At 51.7% G+C, this 23,343-nt stretch overlaps 1 protein-coding gene across 6 annotated transcripts in view; it reads left to right on the top strand.

The window, feature by feature from the left end:
- Positions 1–23,343, top strand: part of RET (ret proto-oncogene) — a 52,348-nt gene that overhangs the window by 13,189 nt on the left and 15,816 nt on the right. For 2 of the 6 annotated variants that reach the window (XM_011385321.2, XM_023526050.1), the window contains exons 2-12: positions 6,480–6,743; positions 8,502–8,789; positions 11,145–11,386; positions 12,492–12,687; positions 14,371–14,570; positions 16,483–16,741; positions 17,494–17,619; positions 18,234–18,344; positions 18,949–19,071; positions 19,956–20,212; positions 22,874–23,021. In XM_011385321.2, coding sequence (XP_011383623.1) covers positions 6,480–6,743; positions 8,502–8,789; positions 11,145–11,386; positions 12,492–12,687; positions 14,371–14,570; positions 16,483–16,741; positions 17,494–17,619; positions 18,234–18,344; positions 18,949–19,071; positions 19,956–20,212; positions 22,874–23,021 — 2,214 coding nt within the window. Of the gene's footprint in view, positions 1–6,428; positions 6,744–8,501; positions 8,790–11,144; positions 11,387–12,491; positions 12,688–14,370; positions 14,571–16,482; positions 16,742–17,493; positions 17,620–18,233; positions 18,345–18,948; positions 19,072–19,955; positions 20,213–22,873; positions 23,022–23,343 lie in introns of those variants that run through there. The other 4 variants (XM_023526048.1, XM_023526049.1, XM_023526052.1 and 1 more) reach the window with 4 other exon arrangements.

Here is a 23,343-nt window from a genome sequence, read left to right as displayed (position 1 = left end):
GTGTGAGCCCCAGGCACTGTGCCCACTGTGCCTGCTGGGCAGTTGGTACTGGGTGGGAGCATGCAGCAGCAGCTATAATGCCGGTGCCTGTTGGGAATGGAGGACCCCTGGGACCCTGGCACTCAGGGTTGGCCCATATGAGCTGGGCTGTGCGTGCCCTCAGCCATTCAGGTCTCCTTTGTAGCTGGGCCTTGTGGTCCTGTGAGTGACCAGCAGCCAAGGCAGGAACCACAGCAGAAACCAGCAATGCCAGGTATTTACCTGGCCTGTGGCAGGCAGCCAGAGCAGCACTGGTGGGATGCCAGATAGGGCGAAGAACTTACTGGTTCTATTCGGTCCTGGTTCTGGCTAAAAGATAGAGCTGAGAGCAGATCTTTAAAACTGAGATCCCCCTATATGACACCAAAAGCACAGGCAATAAAAAGAAAAGTAGGTAAATTCTACTATATCAAAATTTAGAACTTCTGTGCATCAAAGGATACAATGAACAAAGTGAAAAAGGCAACCTGTGGAATGGGAGAAAATATTTTAAATCATATCTGAAAAAGGGTTAGTATTCAAAATATATAAAGAACTACAACTCAACAACAACAAAAACTCAAAAATGGGCCACTGACTTCAATAGATATATCTCCAAAGAAGGTAAAATAGCCAATAAGCACATGAAAAGATGCTCAACATCACTAATCACTAGAGAAATGCAAATTAAAACCACACTGAGATATTACTTCACACATCAGGATGGCTATTATCAAAAACAGATTATAAATGTTAGGATGTGGAGGAATTGGAACTCTCTGCACTGTCACATAGTAGGCATTTAAAAGTTGTAGCTACTATGGAAAACAGTATGAATGTTCCTCAAAAAATTAAAAATAGAATTACCATATGATCTAGAAATTCCATTTCCGGGTATATATTCGAAGAATTGAAATCAGGATTTCAAAAAGATATTTGTACTCTGACATTCATAGCCACATTATTTACAATAGCCAAAAGGTAGAAGCAACCCGAGTGTTCATCGATGGATGAGTGGATAAACAAAATGTTGATATATCCATACAATAGAATATTAATCAGCCTTAAAAAGGAAGGAAATTATGAAACATGCTACAACATGAATGAACCTTGAGGACATTATAGTAAGTGAAATTAAGCCAATGACAAAAAGACAAATACCGAATGATTCCACTTACATGAGGCACTTAGTCAGATTCAGAGACAGAGAACCAAATGGTGGTTGTCAGGGGCTGGGGGGAGGTGGGGAATGGGTAGTTATTGTTTAATGGGTACAGAATTTCAGTTTTACAAGATGAAAAGACTTCTGGAGATGAATGGTGGTGATTAGAATGAGCACGGAGTTCTTAGCAACAGAAGCAAAAACTCAGCAGGATCATGCCTTTAAAGGACTGAGAAAATAACTGCCCTACAGAATTCTCTGTCGAGCTAAAGTGCCTTCGAAGAATGAAGTAAAATTATTTTTTTTTATTTTTTTAATTTTTCAATTATAGTTGACATACAATAATATTAGTTTCAGGTATATAGCATAGTGATTAGACATTTATATAACTTACAGAGAGATGACCCCAATAAGTTTAGAGTAGGTACAAGTTTTTGGTTTTGTTTTTTTTTTTAAGGAAAAAAAGAGATAAACAAGACTCTAGGTTCATGTTTGCTGTGAGTGGGATGGTCGGGATGTGGCGGGCAGCAGATTTGCTTAATCTCCACTTAGGCCGGCCATGGGTTCATGACGTTTGCTGCAGCATCTTCTTTCAGTGTAAATGTTCTGTGAACTGTATTTCTTCCATGTATCAAATATTCAACTAGAATAAAGAGAAAATGTGAACAGGATATGCAAGATGGGGCCACATCTTGAGAGGCTGATGGTGCCAAGTGCTGGTGTCTGGGCCCTGGGTTGGGGCTGGGTGGACCCTCTACAGGGACAGCTGGCCTACAGGGTGTGGGGCCAGCCCAGGGAGGAGCCCGTGTGGGTGTTTCCTTTCCCAGAGAAGATGATGGCATTAGGAAATCATCTGTTAAGGAGACTCTGCTGGGCAATAATAAAACTGTCACCTGCACCATCTGGCACTTGGCAAAGTGGGAGATGGGCTGTGTGGTAAGTGGATCTGCAGGAAGGGCATGTTGCTGCTGCTGACCACACATACTTCTTGGATTATACCGTTTCACAACTTTTTTACTTTCTTGAGACCCCCCCCAAATTTGGCTTTCATGTTGCAGTCCTAGGACATTTTTAGTTGTTTGGGGCTCCATGGGTTTCCATGGCAAGGTGACTATGGTAAGTGTGACTCATTGATGCTCAGAGAGCCCTGGAGGGCAGGCCCAGAGGTGGAATGAGAGACCAAGGGCATTTGGCACCTGGAGGTGCCTGCATGGTCAGATACTAGTGCAGCCACCATAGAAGGTGGCGAGGAGGTCGAAAGAACTTCAGGTGAGCTGTGTGTGGCCTCCAATGGCCAGGGCTGGCCAGGACAATGGAGAGCTGAAAAAGATGAGCCCATAGTCAGGGCCTGGCTGGAATCAGTGTGTCTGCACTAAGTGAGTAAGAGAATGGGGGTGTAGGTGGTGCAACAATGTGAGGAGATGTGTGTGTATGCAAGAGAGAGAGATGTGTGTGTCTCATTCTGTGTCCCATCAGGAGAAAGCACCCACACAGCAATTGAAACTGGAGAAGTTCACGTAAGCATTATTAACTGTGATGGAAGAACAACAATGAAGCATCTGAGAGCTCTGTGAGCACCCTCAGGCTGAGGTTGGGCAGCCAGGGAAGGAGCCTCCACCGCTGGCTGGGGTCAGAGCCCACTGAAAAGCTGGGTTACAGCCCACAGTACATGGAGAAGTTGGTGGGGTGATCAGGGCCAGGGCTGCTGCAGTCATGATGCCAGCAGGAAGTGACCCTCCAGGGCACAGAGAACCAAGGTTGTGGACAGGCGTGAAGAGCAGTCTGTGTCTGGGGGCTTCGGGAAGGTGATTTCCAGGCTCGGGCATGGGCTGTGCAGGCACTGAAGGACTGCATGTAGCTAGGGCAGAGCATGCAGGATTTCCCCACACTCCTCCTGTGCAACAGGAGCCAGAAAAAAACATGGTGAAATCATCAGAAGCAGGAGTGAAGCCTTTGTGTGTCTATGGTGGCCTCCATGGACAAGGCTTGGCATCCTGCACACTACAAAGGAAGTGTTCAGAGAGTCTTGGGTGGGCATGAGATTGTGTGTCTATGTGTACATGCATGCGTCTGTATGCCCTTGTGAAGGGCTAAGTAAACAAGAGGGAGGAGAGGACTAGGGCCTGGTTCCATCTGCATAAAATATGAATAAATTAAACATCCCAACCAAGTATGGAACATTAGAACCTGCCTTGCCAGACTACACAAAGATAAAAGTGAAACCATGGCTGGGTGACTGAAGTCATCGATGCCCAGCTGGCAGACATCATTGGATGTTTGCTTGTAAAGGAGATGCCAGAGGGGGCCTTGGTAGGAGCAGAATAGCACTTTACCCCACTGAACATTAGTTCTGCGTCATTTCCCTGTTGTATTAGGGCAAGGAAATGACACAGAACTAATTTCCCTGTTGTACTAGGAGCAAATGAAGTCTTGGGCCAGTGGGCCTCTGTCTGTTTCCATTTCTTCAACATCGCTGTGCACAAACAATATAACACACACGTGTGCGGGCATACATACTACCCTTGAAGGTGTCTGGGGTCTCTTTGGCAGGTATACCATGAGCAGTATAGGACCCATATGTCCTCTGGCCAGCTCCTCGCCCTTCTGCATGGTACCAGGGCGCAGGGGCGACCTGAGGAATCAGAACCACAGATGCTGATGGAGGATGGCACTAGCCAAGCCTGTCCAGGCAGAAATGTTAGACTAGGTATGGGGGGAAGATTCTGTTACCATGTGGCCTTCAGAGGTGGAAGGCATGGGTGCGAAAGGCTTTATAAGTCCTGCTGTAGATCTGCTCGAAGTACCAGAGGCAGGTCTGAGCCAACAGCTGGATAACCCTTCCAGGCAGAAAGGTACCAGCAGTGAGGGGCAGTCAACCAGCAAGGCCCTGGGCCTCCCAGAAGTCTCAGCATCTGCCCCTATCCTGACTCCTGCCACCACTTTGTTAGCCATTCTACTGAACCCCGAGATGTAGAACATCCAGCTGTTTGACCTTGCAACACTCCTCACCTCTCAACCTCAGCGTTCTTAGCTGAGGTAGTGAAATTCTTAAATGGGGTAGTGAAGAGATCTGCACATAGTGGTTTTGAATCTGAAGTGAGAGGTTTATACAGTATGTACCTGTCTGCACCTACACTGGTTGCCCCTCTCCCCAGCATGACCTCTTCTGGTTCATTTGGAGAAACTGAGGCCCAGAGGAGGCCAGCACTCTGCAAAAGCTGCAGAGCCCCATGTAACTGGACACCAGTGGCTTGTCCCAAACTCTCCTCACTTACCCACCAAGATTGGCTACATCATTTGTGGGGCCCAGTGTAAAATGAAGATGTGCGCCCCTTCATCTAGAATTCAAAACAGTGACAGCAGAACATTAAACCAAGCGTGGAAACTTTGAGACTGCCCAGGCTACACCCCCTTGAGGCTGGCCCTGCGTCCACCTCTTCTTTCCTCACCTTAGAGCATATGTTTTTACATTTAAAAGTGTTTGTGACCAGGAGGAGCATTAAGGCAACCATGCCCTGCTGCAGAGACCACCTGGGAGGCATTTTAAGTACATTTAAGTCTGTTTCTGATCACAATCATTTCCCAGTCCACGAATCGCTTTGGCAGCAACAGACAACTCCACATAGATTCTGCAGGGCTGGGCTCTGTGAGCTGAGGACAAAGCCCATTCTCCCCTGCACATGTGGTCTGTGTTGGGGGCGCTGGATCAACTTAGAGGAAGGAGCTATAAGGAGATTGACTCATCCTTCCTCCCAGCCCCTGAACCACTGAAAGTGGCATGCACTCAAGGAGACCCCCTAGAGAAGGAGCCCCATTCTGGACCTGCAGCTAGGGCACTCCGAGTGGAGCATCTCTCCCCTGATGAGACCCATCTGCAAGACCCTCCCCACAGGGTTCTTATTCAGAGACCAGGGCCAGAGGTGTCTGTTCCAAGAGAACAAACCAGCAGAAACTATGTTGCCTCTCGTGACATAAGCTCAGTCATCACACAGTATCCCCTCACTGGTACTCTGGGGTCAGAACGAAGACCCCACCTCTGTGGAGGTGTCAGGCACACTGAAGAGAACCAGTGGCTTGGTGGGCCTCTGGAAGACCTAGGCCACTCAGGTCTGTGTACCGTCTTGCAGACCCACACCCACCCTACCCACCCCCAACAGCATTCCCTGCAGCCCTGGGAGTTGAGGCCCACTGGAAGCATGTCAGATCACTAGTGTTGGGTGCACGCCCTTCTGCCAGTCATTGTCAGCATTCACCTTCCTCGTAGCATTCCCAGCTCTACCCATAGACCCTCAGTGAGCAGTCTTTTAGCAAAATGCACAAATATTGGCTATACATTATAGACAAATGGATGTGCCTTCATGACCCACATCCCTATCAGGATATGGAAACTTTACGTTCCCTAGAATGTTCCCTCCTGCCTTTCCTAGCCTGTTGCCTCCCCACCCCCAACAAGTAGCCAATCTGATTTCTCTTACCTAAAATCAGTATAGAATCGTGCCATGTATAGTCAAAAGAATTTCGTGCCTGGCTTCTTCTGCTTAGCCTGATGTCTGACACTTGTCCAGGTTGTTGTGTATGTTGATAGCTCATCCCTTTTCATTGCTGTATAGTTTTCCAAGGTGTAATAAGCACCAATGGCTTGTCCATTCACCCCTGAAGGGGATCAGAGCTGCTTCCAGTTCATGGCCATGAATAACCCTGCCACTTGTGACTAAGTCATCTAATAGACATATGATTTCATTTTTCTTGAACAAATGAAGTGAGATTTCTGGGTCAAATTGTAGGAATGTGTTTTAATTTTAAATAAAAATTTGTTACTTTTTTATAAATTACCTTATTCATTTTTGGCAACTGTTGCTTGCCCTATTTGTCTGGCAGTGTCTTGTACACTTGAAAATTCTGGCTCCAGGTGATTTGTTCAGAATCCTGGGTGAACGCCCTGCTCTGTGTGGTTCACGTGCTTATCAAGCTTCAGTAATTAAGAATGATTTTGCAACTGTTGTATACTGCTCCTCTACCTCCTTTTTCTGTTTTAAAACAGTGCATATTCAGCTAATGTTTAGCTATACAAATAAATTGTGTGTTGATGTTCTTAGAACTATAGAGGAGAAAGCCCTACTAAGATCAGAGTTTTAAATTAGTGAATTTTTTTTTTTTTTTTTTTTTTTTTTGGTCTATGAGAATCTCTTATCAAAGTGTGAAATAAAGCAGCTGGGGAATGCTGGTCTGCCTGGGGGGCCTGTTCCAGGCTCCATCATCACTCCTCCTCCTCCCTCACGAGATTCCCTGTTCCCTCCAGCCCCACTGGGACTCTACTTCTCCAGGGATGCTTACTGGGAGAAGCTATATGTGGACCAGCCGGCGGGCATGCCTCTGCTCTATGTCCACGCCCTGCGTGACGTCCCCGAGGAGGTGCCCAGCTTCCGCCTGGGCCAGTACCTCTACAGCGCCTACCGCACACGGCTGAATGAGAATGACTGGATCCGTATCCAGGAGGACACAGGCCTTCTGTACCTGAACTGGAGCCTGGACCACAGCTCCTGGGAGAAGCTCAGCGTCCGCAGTAAGGGAGCAGTCCTACCCCTACCCCCATCTTCTCCTCCCACAGCCCAGGGCACACCTATACCAGGACTCGGAGGGTGGCCATCCCTATGACTCCTGCTGTGTAAGAGTGGAAGGCACAAGGTGAGGCTGGCCTGCCTCTGTGTCCAGCTTGGCAAGAGAGCCAGGACAAATTTGGGGCCTGCTGACCCTGGGGCCTTCTGATGCTGCTGGGATCTTGGAGGACCCGTGTGAAGGATATGGGTGTTCTCTCCATGCTGGACTCAAGATGCCTTTACTAGTTAACAAGGATTTAGGGCTTTGAGAGAGGCTGAAAAAATCCCAGGTTTTTATCTAGCAAATGATCTGGAACTTGCTGGAGAAGCAGCAGTTTCCACAGAAAGCTTGTCTTATCATCAGCAACAAGCTGCCCCTGGAACCTGGTGGGGACTTGAATCTGATGCCACAGAGGAAAGTAGAGCAGAAGGGAGACTTGGACAGCTCCTCAGAGCAGGGGTCAGAGCCAAAGTGAAAGCTATGTGTGACCCTGGTATGGGGGATGGGGGTGCATGGAGCAGAGTTTTGCCTCATGGCATAAAATGGTGATTGCCCACCCAGTAGCTCCCCTCTGAGACATGGCCTCACTGGACCCTCACACCAGCCCTGAGCTCCTATATACGGGTAAGAGGCAAGTGGTTTGTCGGTGAATGCAGGGTGGGTGGCACTGCCCAGCAGGGGCAGAACGACCCAAGTAAAACCAGTTTCCCCAAGTAAAGAGGGCATCCCAGCTGGTTCCTAGAGGAGGTGGTATCTGAGCAGGATCTTGTTTCTGCACACACTTAGTTGTCACCATCTTCATCCCAAGCCACCTGTGGGAACTTGAAGAGCCAGGGTCGGTCCCTGGGGTGGAGACCAGAGTGGTATTTGCTAAGGGTACTATTTCATAGGAGGTCTGTTCTATTGGTGATTAGAAAGCAGCCTCCTGTACCTATTGGCTCCAGTTAGGAGAGAAATCGAACAGTAATTTGAACAGAGAAAATCTGTATAGGGAATCTAACTATATCAGGAAATTGGAGCAATGAAAAACAGGCCAGTAAGAGGCAAAGAGAACTAGTGACTATGGAGAGAGCAGATGTGAGGAGCAGCCTAGGGAGAGTCCCCTACCCCTGAGGGAGAGTCCAGACCTCATTGGAAGGAGAATCACTGTGGTACTTTCATGATGGAATTTACTGGAAAACCCACCTCTAGGTGCTGGGGAAGTCTCTCCACAGGGTATGTCTCTGTGGAGATGCTCCATGATAAAACTGCCTGGGGGGAGGGTGTGGAGGCAAGGCCTACATGTGGTAGGAGTGGCCCTGGGGAAACTATCCACCTAGTGTCAGACCCAGGGCTCAGAGTACCCATCTGATGGGGGAGAGTGATGTGATAGAGGCTGGTTGGGGAGATAAGGGGGTGGCATTAGACGTGTCATTTAGGGCACCTCCCTGAAGAGGGATATTTGAGCTGAGACCTGAATGATGATAAAGTTAGACCTGTGAGGCACCTCAAGGCAGAGGAAACAGAACTACAGGACTCTGAGGCAGACAGACCCCAGGTCCAGGACAGTGGTGGAGAAACAGGAGGTAACAGACCTGGGCAAACAGCCCAGCCAAGCCCTTTGGACCACAATGAGGACTGAGCTTTACACCAACTCTGGAGCTCCTGCTCCCTCCCTATTCTGTTCCCCACGACCTGGCAGGTGTGGCTGACACCCCACTGGGCCTGACTTCTCTCTCTGCAGATGGCGGCTTCCCCCTGCTCACCGTCTATCTCCAGGTCTTTCTGTCGCCCACATACCTGCGTGAGGGCGAGTGCCAGTGGCCAGGCTGTGCCCGCGTATACTTCTCCTTCATCAATACCTCCTTCCCTGTGTGTGACTCCCTGAAACCTCGGGAGCTCTGCTTCCCTGAGACAGGCCTCTCCTTCCGCATTCGTGAAAACAGGCCAACTGGCACCTTCCACCAGTTCCGCTTGTTGCCTGTGCAGTTCCTTTGCCCCAACATCAGCGTGGCCTACAGACTACTGGGAGGTGAGTGACAGCCTCATGAGGCCATTCTTTGGTGCCTGCTGTGGGCCAGGTGCAGCACTGCAAGCCCATGACATGAGCTATGCAGTTTACTCTTCACGAAAACACCATCCATTCATTTAATATTCTAGAAGTATCGTTGTATGCCTGCCACAGGCCAGGCACTGTTCTAGGGACTAGGGATGTGATAGTGAATGAAACAAGCAGAAATCCTGCCTGCCTGGAGCTCCCATTCCCATAGGAGATGGAGAGCACCCATGTGCTAAGGAAATCGGGTGGCCTCTGGAAGGGGCTAGATGGGAAGTAAAGCCAAGAGAACATAGAATGGTGGAGACTGCTGTCTTAAATTGAGTGACCAGGGAAGGGGGCACTGGAGCAAAGATAGGAGGACTCTAGGCAAGCAGGGCTAGCCCCTTCGAGAGTGCTGAGGTTCAACCCCCACATAGCTGGAGTGCTGTGAGTGACAGGAGGGTGGAATCTGTGAGGCAAACAAGTTCCTGGAGAGGGGGCATGGCTTCCCACTGAGGGACTGGGGAGTTAAGGAAGGCTTTTGAGGGGACATTGACAGGGCCTACCTTATTTTTAAAGGATCTGGCTGCTGTATTAGGAATGATTTGGGATGGGACGGTTTAGGGTGAAAGCAGGAAGACAAGTAAGAGGCAACAGGAGAAATCTCTAAGTGAGAGGATGAGGACTGGGAGGAGGATAGAAGCCAAAGGGCAATGAGAAGCAGGCAGGTGCTGAGCATATTTTGAAGGGAGATGCAGCAGGATTTCTCGATGACTTGAATGTCACATATTGAAGGAAAGAGGAAACCAAACAAAGTTCCAGAATTCTGCCTGAACAGCTGCAAGGACTGCTGACTTTCAAGATGACACTGCCTCAGGATGGTCCTTGGTGGTATTGGGGAGTGGAGGGAGTTGGATCCCAGTGGAGATTAAGACGGGCAGCTGAGCAGTCTTGTGGGAAACCATTTAAAGACAAGGAACTCTGGGACTCAACAGAGGCTGGACTGCAAGTATGTGGAACCTGGATTCATACCAAGTTTATCGACACACATGGTAATAATGTTAACATCTCAAAATAAAAAGTAGTTACCCATGCTTTCATTTGCCCCGTGGCAGGGATAGATGTCTTTGTGCAAGACTGTTGAAAAGCCTATGGTTTAGCATCCTGCCCTTTCTAGCTAAAAATTACATAATTAAATTTTATTGAGCATGTTTTTTTGTAATCATCAACAACAGAGGGAAACAGTATATAATAAGCATTTCCCACATGTGTAATCCACATGTAATATGTGGCTGTGATGTGAGAATGTGTAATTTCTCACCTAGTGGAGTTGATATAACCCTCCTGTGGTTGGCTCTGGGAGTGGTTAGTGTTGACCTTCAAGGCTTCAGCATTTCTCCTTTTCTGGTTTTTTTCTGGAGGATGAAATTCCAGGACAGGCTTGGAGTGAAGAGTGCTGTCATTATTGGTGCTCCCCTCACCAAGTTGTGGGAAGATACATGTGTCACTGAATGAACAGCAGTGCCTGTTGAGTATACACGTTAGCCTTATCGTTCCATTTTCTGGTGAGGAAACTGAGGCACAGAGAAGACTATCCTGCAGTCTGCCGGCCCGCAGAAGCAACGGAAGGGCGGGCGGGTGATGTGTTGTCTTTGCCTCCTTCTCTGGGCACCCTAGGGGCAGGCTTGGTGAGTGAGCCAGCGGAAAGAACACACCTGGCAAGGCTGCCTTTGGGTGACAGCAGGAATCCTGGTTAGCAAAGAGAGCAGAGGTGCCCTGTGACTTTGCTTAGAACCTTTCTCACAACCATCTCCAGTCTAGTGCACAGGTTCTTGCCAGGAGGTGTAGAGCAGGGATGTGAACCAATCAAAAATATTTGTGTTAGTATCAAGCCATGCACCAAATGTCCCTGTGTTTGCTGTCAAGTGGTAGGATTGTGGCTTTATTTCTCACATTCTCTAAAATCAGCACATATTGCTTACGTAATTTTTAAAAATTGCTAACATCTTTTCAAAAAGCAGCAAATGCTTGGCAGTTAGATCTCTGGGCCTGCAGCCTGACTGAGCTGGTGCCACCCCTTCTCACAGCCCAGGCAAAGTGGGCTCTCCCTAGGTGATGAGGATGAGGACCTGATGCAGGCTTCCTGGTCTCTGCAGTGTTGTGGGAATCAGGAAAGCTCGCTGCACACTGTGCTCCCTGCGTAGCCTAGCAAGAGGAGCTCAGGGCCCTTGACCAGCGTGCACCCCGCAGAGCCCCCTCCCCTCATTCCTTCTGGGCTCCAGGAAGGCAGTTCAGCCTGTCCCCAGCCCGGAAACACGCCAGAGTGTTCCTGGTCTGCTTGGTGTGCAGGTGAGAGTCTACCCTTCCACTGTGCTGCGGACAGCCTGGAGGTGAGCACGCGTTGGGCCTTGGACCGCGAACACCGGGAGAAGTACGAACTGGTGGCAGCGTGCACCGTGCGCGTGGGCGCGCGCGAGGAGCAGGTGATGGTACCCTTCCCCGTGACCGTGTACGACGAGGACGACTCGGCTCCCACCTTCCTCGGTGGCGTCGACACCGCCAGCGCTGTGGTGGAATTCAAGAGGAAGGAGGTGCCTGTCCACCTGTGTGTTTGTCCGTTATCTGTCGTCTGTCTGTCTTTCCATCCGTCATTTATTCCTTGGTCTGTTCAGCCGTCTAGCTAGCCATCCAACCATGTGGCTGACCATCCATCTAGTTTTTCATTTGTCAGTCCGTCTGTCGGGGCTTACAGCCTGCCTTTGGGCAGCCGAGGAGAGGGGAGGCCCGGGCTGCTTCCCACTGGCCCCAGAGGAGGGAGGAGCCTGGGTGCCTGTATCCAAGCAAGCGGGCGAGGACGAGGGCGCGCGTCTTGGGGTGCATCTATTCCTCGAGGAGGGGAGAGAACAACGGCCGGGAGGGTACTCCCTTCCACCGACGCTCAGCCCTCACACCGGGTCCTTTGAGGCTCCTAGAGGGGTAGCGCAGGAATGGAGAAAAGCGGGGCTGGCTCCGCCCCTTTTGTCGCACGCGTGGAGCATGATTGCCACCTGCTGGGCCTCGGACTATCCTGCAGTCTGCCGGCCCGCGGAAGCAATGGAAGGGTGGGCGGGTGATGTGTTGTCTTTGCCTGCTTCTCTGGGAACCCTAGAAACAGGCTTGGTGAGTGGGCCAGCGGGAAGCAGGAAGCCTGGCAGCAGGAAGCCTGGTTAGCAAAGAGAGCAGAGGTGCCCTGTGACTTTGCTTAGAACCTTTCTCACAACCATCTCCAGTCTAGTGCACAGGTGCTTGGAGGAGAGCATTTTGGTGTACATTTAGGGATGGATCCCAGCTCTGCATGTATCGCTGTGTGACACTGAACTAACCCCTCCACCCTATGAGGCTCAGCTGCCTCAGGAGAGTGGAGTCACTGTGCTCTGCGGGGACCTGGGTGATACCCGTCAGCAGAGCACCAGGGCATCTGCTCTAGTCCAACCTTACAGAAGTCTTTAGATACCTATCACACCTGTTGAACAGCTGGGCCCAGTGGCCCAGGAAGGGTGACTGGGCCAGGCTGGCTAGTAGCCCTGTGGGGACTTGAACCCAGGTCAGTCCGATCCTAGAGCCAGCTCTGCCCATACCTGGTCTACCTGTGCGGCACCTGCCCTCCCTCAGTCTCAGGCTGCAGGAGATCTGATTGGCACCTCCAATTCTCTGCAGGGAACTGTGGTGGCCACACTACATGTCTTCGATGCAGATGTGGTGCCAGCATCCGGGGAGCTCCTGCGCCGGTACACAAGCACACTGCTCCCCAGGGATGCCTGGACCTTCCAGACCTTCCGTGTGGAGCACTCACCCAACGAAACCTTGGTCCAGGCCAACGGCAGCTTTGTGCGGGCAACCGTGCATGACTATAGTAAGAGGGGCTGGGCATGGCCTGGCTGGGCCCCCAGGGAGCCAGCAGCCATTCTTCCTGGACAGGGAAGCACCCTACACACTTGAACACCTGGCCTGCCCCTCTGATCCCCAGGCATCTACCCTTTCCACCCCTCCATCCATCCCTTTTTTGTATGTGCTGGGCTTGCCTCGACCTCCTAGGTGAGTTTTCACAAGCTGTCCTCTCCCCCTGAACTGACTCATGGTTGACCCTGGCAGGAGCCCATTACACCTCTCATGCTGCCCGCTAGAAACACATATGTCATCACCTGAGGCTTTCCTCTGACCTTGGCACCTACTTTGCTGCCCCCCAGGTGTCAGAGTACCTGGAGATTACTGCCTGCCCCCCGCCCCAGCCAACAGGGGTGTATGTAAAGTAGCATCTCCATGCCCTTGAGCTGGAGGACCCTGAGACAGTTGTCCCATCTGGCTCCTGGAATGTACCTGCAGGGCTAAGTGCCAAATGCCCAAAGTGCTGACCTACAGAATGGGACATCCTCATCAGCTGCCTGGCCTCCCTGCCTCCTTCTCCAGCCCTCCTGCCTGTGTTTTCTGGGATCACCTTCCAAATGCCCCACTTGTACTTGGATCCTTGTTTTGAGATCCTGCTTCTGGGAGAACCCGGGATCACTGGTGCCTTTACCCCTTTCTGTCTGGCCTGATACTCTTTGTTTCATATCCTCCCCTCCCACAAAGCCTTTGAAAGCCTCCTGCCCTGTGCAAGGGAAACCTGTCACCCCTGCTCTGGCACACTCACTCTGTACTCCATGCTTAACAGAGCCCCTGTCTCCCATCCTTCTGTCTCCACTAATCTAAAACCACATGTTAGTACATGTTAGGTATATAGAGGTGTGTGAGCTCCCTGGCCCAGGGGACCTGTGGAGTCTAGGCTCCACTGATGGCTGCCGCTTTTGAGAGTTCTCTAGGGGAATTTGAGGGCCAGCACAGTTTTTTTCAGAGCATTGGCAGTGTTGGTTCTTTACTTCATATGTGCCCACATCTCACTCACAATCCTGACACTCATACACATACCTCATACACACCACATGCACATCCCCACACACACGTCCCACACATATGTACCCCATACACACACCCCACTTACATACCCCATACACATCACACGCATACCCCACAAATACATAACCCCACATACATATCCCACACGTACTATACACATTCCACACACACGCCCCACTCACATACTCCATACAAACGTATATACTTCACACATACACTCCACACACACCACACACCCCACACATACATACCCCACCACACCACATACACTCTACATGAAACTCTCACACAATACTCCATACACAGACCACGCACTTACATACCTTGCACAGACACCACAGACACTACACACACTCTGCACTCACATACTCCATACATACGCACTCCATGCATATATACCCCACACACATACACGCACACACACACGTTACCTACCAGCTCATATAGGACCTCTGGGCTTCTAGCTCAGTACAACAGCTAACATTTAAACAGTGGTTCTAACTTACTGCCAGCTGCCAGATCTGTTATATGTGAACTGTGTGAAAAAGTATGTTTGCACTTTTATGCATGTGTGGGCAGGGTATGCATCTGGGAGGCAGTGTGCAGTGGAATGACGCAGTCATCACTGTGCCCCCACCTGCAGGGCTGGTTCTCAACCGCAGCCTCCCCATCTCAGAGAGCCGTGCCCTGCAGCTGGCTGTGCTGGTCAATGACTCGGACTTCCAGGGCCCAGGGGAGGGCATCCTCCTCCTCCACTTCAATGTGTCTGTGTTGCCCGTCAGCTTGCACTTGCCCAGCGCCTATTCCTTCACTGTGAGCAGGAGGGCCCACCGCTTTGCCCAGGTGAGCCGCGACCCACTGCCCGCCTGGAGAGGGGCATGGGGAGCTCTGTCTGGAAGATTGTAAGTAGGACAATGGGTGGGCAACACCCCTTCCCGAGGCTAACAAGTACACAGAGTGGCCCAGAGGGAGCCACGGGCACAGGGCCAGGGAGGCTAGGGCCATGGGGGAGTGAGGAAGAAACGTGGACAGTGCTAGCAGGCTTTGTTGGCCTTTCTTTTTTGTCCTCTTCCTTCTTATTGTCTTTAAAACATTTTTTGTGCTAATGTGAGAACAATGTCAGGTTGCTTACTTGGAAAGATGTTCCTGGTGGATTGTTAAGTGAAAATGTGGCTCCATGTGTTCAAAAACAAACCTTTATCCATGGAAATTTGCAGGTGTGTAAATGCAAGCAGCAATTGACAGTGGCACCCTCTTCTGGGAAGGTTGGGGGGAGTGCTTCCACTTCTGCAGGTACATTTGCTAGAACTTATCTTGCATTTATCATTGGGAAATAATAATTAGAAGTGGAAAAATAGAGAGGAGTTAATTTCCTCTCCCCCTATCAACCAATGTTTAGCGTTTTGGTGCAGTTCTTTCTAGAATGTTTTTCATAAGCACTTCTTAAAGTTTACTTGGAATTACAGCAGGCATAGGATTTAACGTACTGTTTCCTCCTAATGGAGCAGCTGTGGATACATCTTCTTTAGAATGTCATGTTTAGGGCCATCTCCTGTTACCGTCTTATTGGTTTTGTCTGTTTTTATGGTTGGTTCCCGTGATCCTGGCACCCCCCTGGGTCCAGCACAGGAAGGGGAGGTGTCTTCCTCCTCCCTTGGACACATCCAAGCTCCCTGACCTGCCACCACCCCAGGCCTTTCATGGAGAGGTGGGGTGATCAAAGATGGTGGAACATGACAAGGTAGAGAGACCTGAGGGGCCTCTGACGGGGGCCGAGTGAGAGCAGCATTGCTGGAGATGGGTCACCTGTGCTCCAACAGACTCAGGAGGCCACAGGGAACTGGTCCCAGTTCAGCCTCAGACTCACCGTGGTCTTTCCTCTCTTCCCAATTTTTATGATTGTAAATTGAGGATGGTGACTTTGGGGAACGCTGAGGATCACATGAGAGAGTGGAAGTGAGCACACTTTGTACAGACAAGTGCTGAAACCAAGGAGACTGTTTTGTTCTGGTGTCAGGCATGGGCTTAGCTCTTCCCTGGGCCTAAGCACAGACCTGCTGTGTGGTGCAGGCAGTGCCCCACCCTACCTGGTTTCACGCTGCTGTAATCCTAACTCTTTCTGGAGTGGTTGTGGGGTAAAAGGGAGAGTTCAGCTGCCTACCTTCAGGCCTCAGCAATGGTGCTACAAGCCTGGCAGCCCTTCTTTCCCAGGGGTTCCAGCCATAGTACCAGGAAGGCCACTAATCCCCTATGGACAGACAATCATTCTGTATGGTCATGTGGCCCGGTGCAGAGTTTTGACTGAGCAGGCTGGTAAACTGGCAGAGGTGGGCCGCCCTAGCCACATGCAGTTGAAGGTAGGAACTAGTGGTCCCCAGGACAAAACTGACCTGTCTAGAAGCAGCGAAAGAAGAAGCCAATTGTCTTTTGTGCCTGAATGAATAAGCCAGTGAGGAATGAGTCAGCACATTAGCCCCTCCCTGGAGGGCCGGCCGCTAAACCAGACCTCAGTGCCCTGTTCTTTCACCCCAGCTCCCAGGAGCATAGATGAACGGTGGTGTGACAGCGTGGGCAGGGCCAGGCAGGTGGGTGGGGCCATGGGAGATGGGGAGTTCATGGGGTGTTCATGGGGTGCTGCCATTCCTGGATGAGCAGGAGACTGTTCTAGGACTTAGCCTGCCAGGGAGAGCCTCCAGCCACCATCAAAGGTCAGCTTTGCCACCAAGCTAAGGCATTCCCTGTTCCCCACACCTAGGTTGGGAAACTCTGTGTGGAAAACTGCCAGGAGTTCACCGGCATCCATGTGCAATACAAACTGCAGCTCTCCAGTACCAACTGTAGTGCCCTGGGAGTGGTTACCTCAGCCGAGGACAACATGGGGACCCTGTTTGTGAATGACACAGAGGCCCTGCAACGGCCTGAGTGTACCCAGCTCCAGTACACAGTGCTGGCCTCTGACCGGCCAACCCACAGGCAGGCCCAGGCTCCACTGCTCGTCACTATAGAGGGTACATGTGAGTGCTGGGGCCCTGTTGAGGGTCGGGATGGATGGGACATGATATTGCCATGGGCTTCCTTCCAACAGAAGGGATCTGGTCCTGCTCCCTGTCACGGATTGGTGGCTTCCCTGAGCCTGAGTCTCTTTTCCTATAAAATGAGAATTACATACAATGCACAGCTTGAGCTGGAAGAATGACAGAGTATGAAACAGCTCAGCCAAGAGAGACTACGTGGTAAATGGGGGCTGCTCCCCACCACCACCGTCCTCACATCCAGCATGTATCCTTGCTTTGAGGCTGCCAGATAAAACAGCGCCCTGATTAAACTTAAATTTTAAGTAAAAAAACAAGCAATTTTTTTGGTGTATGTCCCATGCAACCTCTGCACAGTCTCTTGGAAGAAGACAAATTTCTAGGTATGTCAGCGAAATATTAGGAACATACTTACACAAAGCAGGTATTCGCTGTTTTTCTGAAGTTCAGGTTTAACTAAGCATCCTATCTTGTGTGTCATTGGCCAAGTTTGGCTGCCTCACATCCTCCCTCCATACTACCCCAGCCCAGTAGCTGTCCCTCCTTTGTGACTGTGGTGCTACTCCACTTCCCCAGCAACCCCACCACTTCCCTGCAGCTGGTGCTGAGTTACTCCCTGTCCTCTGGGCTCAACTCATGGGGGCAAGTTGGCCAGTGCTGCCCCCTGTCCATGGGCAGTGGCAGAACACTGGGCCCATGCTGGTCCCCTGTGACCTGCTTTCCTTCACCCTCAGACATGGCTGAGGAGCCGGGCTGCCCCCTGTCCTGTGCAGTCAGCAAGAGGCGGCCTGAGTGTGAGGAGTGCGGCGGCCTGGGCTCTCTGACAGGCAGGTGCGAGTGGAGACAGGGAGACGGCAAAGGTATGCCCCACACAGAGCCAGAGGCCCTGCAGCCAGGCAGTTAAGAGGGGTGATGATGGCTGAGTGGAAATGGGATCTGTGCGGGCCCTCTTTACGCCACATCTGTTACCCAGAGCTGTGTCCCCATCAAGGCTCCTGATGCCAGGAGAGGGTGGTCATAAGTGTAGGGTGTGGGTGACATGAGGACATTCAGGCTGTTCATTGCCATGAGACCACAGGTGCCCGGGACTACACTCCCTTTGAACTTAGAAAGGTGTGGGCTCAAGCTGGGATGTGCAGAGTACAGAGAGGCTCTACTTGCGAGGTCCCAGGCTAGAGATTGTGGCCCTGAGCAGGAGGGTCCTAAGCTGGCTTGAGTATGGATGCAGCCAACTCCAAGTCACACCCACTACTATGAGGATCCCTGAGCTGCCCTGTGTACTCAGGACCCCCACCCTGAGCACTTCATAGGGATGCCCCTACTGGCGGGGCTCCATGTGTGGTTTTTCTCTGCTCAGGTCTTTTGGGGAGCAGAGTTGGCCCGGAAGGCCCTGGCGTGCTGCCCTCCTGGCTCCGGCAGTCTGACTAGGGCAAGTGCTCCCATGTGGCAGTGACCGGCCCACTTTGTGTTACAGGGATCTCCAGGAACTTCTCCACCTGCTCCCCCAGCATCAAGACCTGCCCTGATGGCCACTGTGACTCCGTGGAGAGCAGAAATTCCAACATCTGCCCCCAGGACTGCCTCCGTAAGCAGCCCACCAGGCCTACCCAGTCAACTTGAGCCTGGTCAAGGCCCGGGTGGGGAGGTAGTAAGCAGGAAAGGCTTGGACTCCCACCTGAACATCAGCCACACCAGTCATGTTCCTGGGTTTTTATATATTCAGCCTTTTTCTGACATTTCATTTGAGTAAAGCACTATTCCCCCCCACCCCCCCCACCCCCCAAAAAAAGAAATTGGAGCCTGATTTCCTGACCTACACTCTAGTGTCACTCTGGCCAACTCACAGAGGTGTAGCTCCCTAGCCCCCATTCTGCTGGATACCCCTGCTGCCCCTTCTCTGTATCTGAAAAGTATCCATGTGTGGACCTTGGCAAGGGCCCTGGGCGGCCTGTGGGCTCCTCCTGCCCACTGTGGCTAGGGAACTGGCTTGGGGACAGATAATGCTGAGAGTCCTGCCCAGATGACCCAGACCTCTGAGCTCACTGCTCCACCCTACCCACCCCCACCCCTGCCCTTAGGCCTGAGCAGCTGACATCAGGTGGAGAGAGGCCTGTCACACTCCTGTCTGGGTGGTCCTGGCTTGTTAGATAGGTCACCCACGAGGCTGAGTGGGCTTTTTCTGTCACCAGGGGGCGGCAGCATCATTGGTGGGCATGAGCCAGGGGAGCGTTGGGGAATTAAAGCCGGCTTTGGTACCTGCAACTGCTTCCCTGAGGAGAAGAAGTGCTTCTGTGAGCCAGAAGACAGCCAGGGTGAGCCATTTGGGGCCACATGCTGGGCTGGGCTCCTGACAGAGCCATGCAAGCCAGGGAGGAAATTGCAAGAAGGCAGTTGAAATATGGGAGACCCTTCTTCCCTCTAGGCCTCAGTTCTCCCATCTGTGCAGACAGGGAGCCAGATCAAAGCCCCTATAGAATGCCTTCTGGCCCAAAGTTCTACAACAAAGATTGGGCTCGAAAATTAGTTCTTCCACCACATAACTCAGTGTCTGCTTGGATTTTCCCTGTGCCAGCCCTTGGCTGGGCCCCCGACACTATCTGACTAGGACCCCGCCTCCCAACCAGAGCCTGCAGGTGCTCCTTCTGGAACAGTGAGTGTGGTGGGTGGCTTGAGATCCCCTGAGCACACAGAGAGCTTTCCAGCCTGCGCCCAGGGACTCTTTTTTGGTATTTGAGTTGTTACTGTATGGTCCTAGGTCCTGAGCTATTTTCCTTCCCTCTCTCCTTTTTTTAAAGAATACACAAAAGACATTGGGAACACAGAGGAAGAACTTTACCTCCCTGCAGGGCCAGGTCCAGCTGGCTTCAGCACAATGTTCCACAACTGCTACATGGCCTTGGGCAGGCTGCTTACACTCTCTGTGCCTCTCATTCCTTCTGTAAGAGGGTCATAACAGTCTGCATGTAGAGGAGACATCCCTATAAGTACTTGCCATGTGGTCAGTGCTGTTGGAATGTTTGCAGTTATTCTCATACTTTCACACCAGCAGCATTTGCCAGGCTGCTCAGTTTGTCAGAGCAGCCACTTTCTAGCAGCTGTGGTTGTGGCAGGCTGGAGAAATGTGCCATGCTGGCTTCTATTGGCATTGGGGGCACCCTCCTGGAGCATTGTCCCTCACAGCCACCTCTACCCACAGACCCACTATGTGATGAGCTCTGCCGCACTGTGATCGCAGCAGCTGTTCTCTTCTCCTTCATCATCTCTGTGCTGTTGTCCACCTTCTGCATCCACCGCTACCATAAGAACGCCCACAAGCCGCCCATCGCCTCAGCCGAGATGACCTTCCGCCGGCCAGCCCAGGCCTTCCCAGTGAGCTACTCCTCGTCTAGTGCCCGCCGGCCCTCACTAGATTCCATGGAGAACCAGGTCTCTGTGGATGCCTTCAAGATCCCGGTGAGGTTCCTTGTGGAGCCTCAGGGCTGGGGAGGCAGGAGACCTTGTAGGCGGCACTGGTCTCTAGCAGTTAGAAGCTGCAGAGGGGAGGGGGACATGCAGGGCTGTGCTAATGTACCCCAAGCTAATGTGTGAGCAACACCCCCTGCCTTCACTGAGCTGCCTGCCAGGGAAGGCAGAAGACCCGTAGGGTGGAGAGCATTGAGGCAGTTTAGCGAGTGGAGACTGATGGGTACTGATTTAGGTGGACTAGTATTTGGGCCCTGAGGATAAAGGGAAGGCAGGCCATGCTATGGCATATCTGACAGGGAACTCCTGCAGATGCCTCCAAGACTGGGGGGCCCTGAGGAGGAGTGTGGATTTTCTCAATAGGTGGGATACCTGGGAGTTGGGGGTTGAGCAAAGGGGCCCATGTTCTGCCTTCATTTCTGCAGGACTTTATTGGAAAGTCTATAGGGTGAGTGCAGAAGTGGGAGCCTGTGATGAGGCACTGTCCCCATCCAGGTGAGAGATGGCAACAGGGAGGGGAATCCACCAGCAGTATGGAGAGAGGGGGCACCAGGGGCCTCTGGGTCACCTGTGATGGAGCCTGGGCCCGTGGATCTGTAACCTACCAGCTGACAGAGAATGTCAGCCAGAGCCAGCAGGCTTCCAGGCCCCCTTATTAGAGGGAAGACCTGGGTCTGTGGTCAGTATGTGCTCCTCAGAGCTCTCGTTTTGGCCAGGCCTCCCCTTGGCCTGGCATGCCCCTTCACAATTCTCTCTGAGAACTATCTGAGGAGCTGGAAGCCAGACTCTGGGAGGAACTGAGGAAAGTACTCAGAGTGGAGGGGGCTTGGGAACTTAAGTCTCACCACAAGGCTGGGAAAGGAGAGTGTAGCGTGTGTACCTCCAGGGGCCTCTAGGCAAGTAGCTCAGCAGCAGCATGCCATAGGCCCCTGGCAGTCCACAACTCACGCTTAGAGGTAGCCAGAGTTTGTAAGTGGTGCCACCCAAGGGTCGTTGCCCCTTGGTAAGGGTCTGGGCCAAGGAGGCTTTCCCCAGCTGCAGCAGCCACTGCAACCTCCCTCTTAGCTTTCCTACTTCCAATCACTCAGCAGGTGGGGAGTCTGCAACCCTGGCCCAGCAGCATCTCAGCTTCCACAGGACACCTCAGGGATGAGTCATATAAATCCTTTATATACCCTGGTAGTTTGCAGTGGAAGAGCAAGCTCGTGGGAGTTCTTGTGTGTGGACACACACCACCTTGGCCCACATCACCTCCAGCCCAGAGTACAGAGCAGCCAGAGGCCAGCATGAGGCCCAAGGGCCACATTGACAAGCTCTGAGGTCTCAGGCATGTTATTCAACAGTTCAGCCTCAGTTTGCTCTTAAATAAAATAGGGAAGATATTTAACATTTTTAAAAGGATCAAATTGTTGATAGCCACACATGCTCAGTGTGACATCTGTGTGCAGTAAATGGTTATCCAGGGCAATTTGGAGATGAAGACACCAGGGCTGTGATAATGTTGTCAACTCTGACTCCGACTGTGGGTTCCTGGGGAACTTGAGACACCAGGATGCCCAGGAGCTGGCTAGAAGGTGCCTCTGACCAGAGTGCTGAGAGGAGGCTACTTCTGTACCCAGACATCAGAACGTGTGGCTCTGGTTGTCCAGGGGCAATGAGCCCCTAGTGGTGTCATCTCTGTTGGTTAGGCAAGCCTTAGATAGGACACATCACGAGCAGCATCTAGAAGCCACACCAATGCCCAACTGCAGGGAGATGTGGGGAGATAGATGCCCAGTGCTGGCACTGGATGGGAATTTCCAGATAGGTTTTGGCATCCCCAGTCAGAGTTCAAATACATAGGCCAGGCTAGGTATCTGGGAAGGCAGCCCAGAATAGCCTAGTGTGTGAACTAGACTTCAGTAGGAAGGCAGGGTGTGTGGAGGGGAGCCTGGTGAGCAGGTGTGTTCAGGTTCAGGATGACAGCCAGCCCCATGGGAGGAGTAGTCTCTAACACATGGTAGGATAGAAGTTCCCTAGGTGCACAATGGTGCTTGTCTAGGAACTGCCACACAGGGAAGTTACCCTGGACACTTCCACCTGTAGCTGGGATTGTAGGCTAGGAGGTGACTTGGTCCACTGCTGCTAATTTGGTCCTCTGTGGGGTCCTGGACATCTCTGGAAAGGGTACACCAGGTCCTGGGCTGCAGCCCAGTCAGTGCCTTGTGGGCCTGGTGTCCAAAGCAGAGGCAGTGCTGAAAGGATTGGGCCTGACTCTCAGAGAAGAGGCTGTGATCCCATACAGTGCTGAGGAAGCCCTGGCCCCCTCGTTTGAGAGTCAAGGACATGGGCCAGGGGGTGCCCTAGGGCATGTTGAGTAAACCGGAGACCAGCAAGGGTATAGGCATCCAGACTTCAGTCCAGTCTGTGGCAACACCTGCCTTCCCATGAGGGAGATGCATTGTGGAACAGCGCATCAGGACCCAACTGTGGGGTCCTGCCCTTGTGGAAATGGGTGACCATCACCTACTAGTTCAGATGATGGTCACGTCTCTGCACACTGGAGCTTGTCCACCAGGAGCTCCTTCATGGGTCTTGCCTTACTCCTTTTCTCTTACCTTCACCATCTTTATCCCCTCTCCTCTTCTCTCCCTTCGTTCAACCCCAATGTAGGAGGATCCAAAGTGGGAATTCCCTCGAAAGAACTTGGTTCTTGGAAAAACTCTGGGAGAAGGTGAATTTGGAAAAGTCGTCGAAGCAACAGCCTTCAGGCTAAAAGGCAAAACAGGGTACATGACCGTGGCCGTGAAGATGCTGAAAGGTACCTGTCCAGGCAGCACACACATGTGGCTTTGCCATGCACATCTGCGGGAGCCCCAGGGGATAGATGGAAGCCACCCGAAAGGGCGCTGGTGGCTGTCCTTGCACCTCCTCAAGAGTTTTCCATGGCTGTTCTTGAGTGTCTGCAATCTGGGGACCCCAATCATGGATAACCTGGGCCAGGGTGGTCCCTGAAGAAGCAGGGCAAGGACTTTCCTTCTTTGGAAGGTTCTAGAGTGGTATTATTGGGGACGTGCCAACATACCAATGTTGGGTAAAGATCTGAGTTTTTAAAAAATTTTTAAAGCACTTTTAAAAGGTTT

This window comes from Pteropus vampyrus, unplaced genomic scaffold (assembly GCF_000151845.1).
Source record: "Pteropus vampyrus isolate Shadow unplaced genomic scaffold, Pvam_2.0 Scaffold681, whole genome shotgun sequence".
Taxonomy (NCBI): Eukaryota; Metazoa; Chordata; class Mammalia; order Chiroptera; family Pteropodidae; genus Pteropus; species Pteropus vampyrus.
The sequence above is the reverse complement of the archived record's forward strand: the minus strand, read 5'-3'. Positions and strand labels throughout refer to the sequence as shown.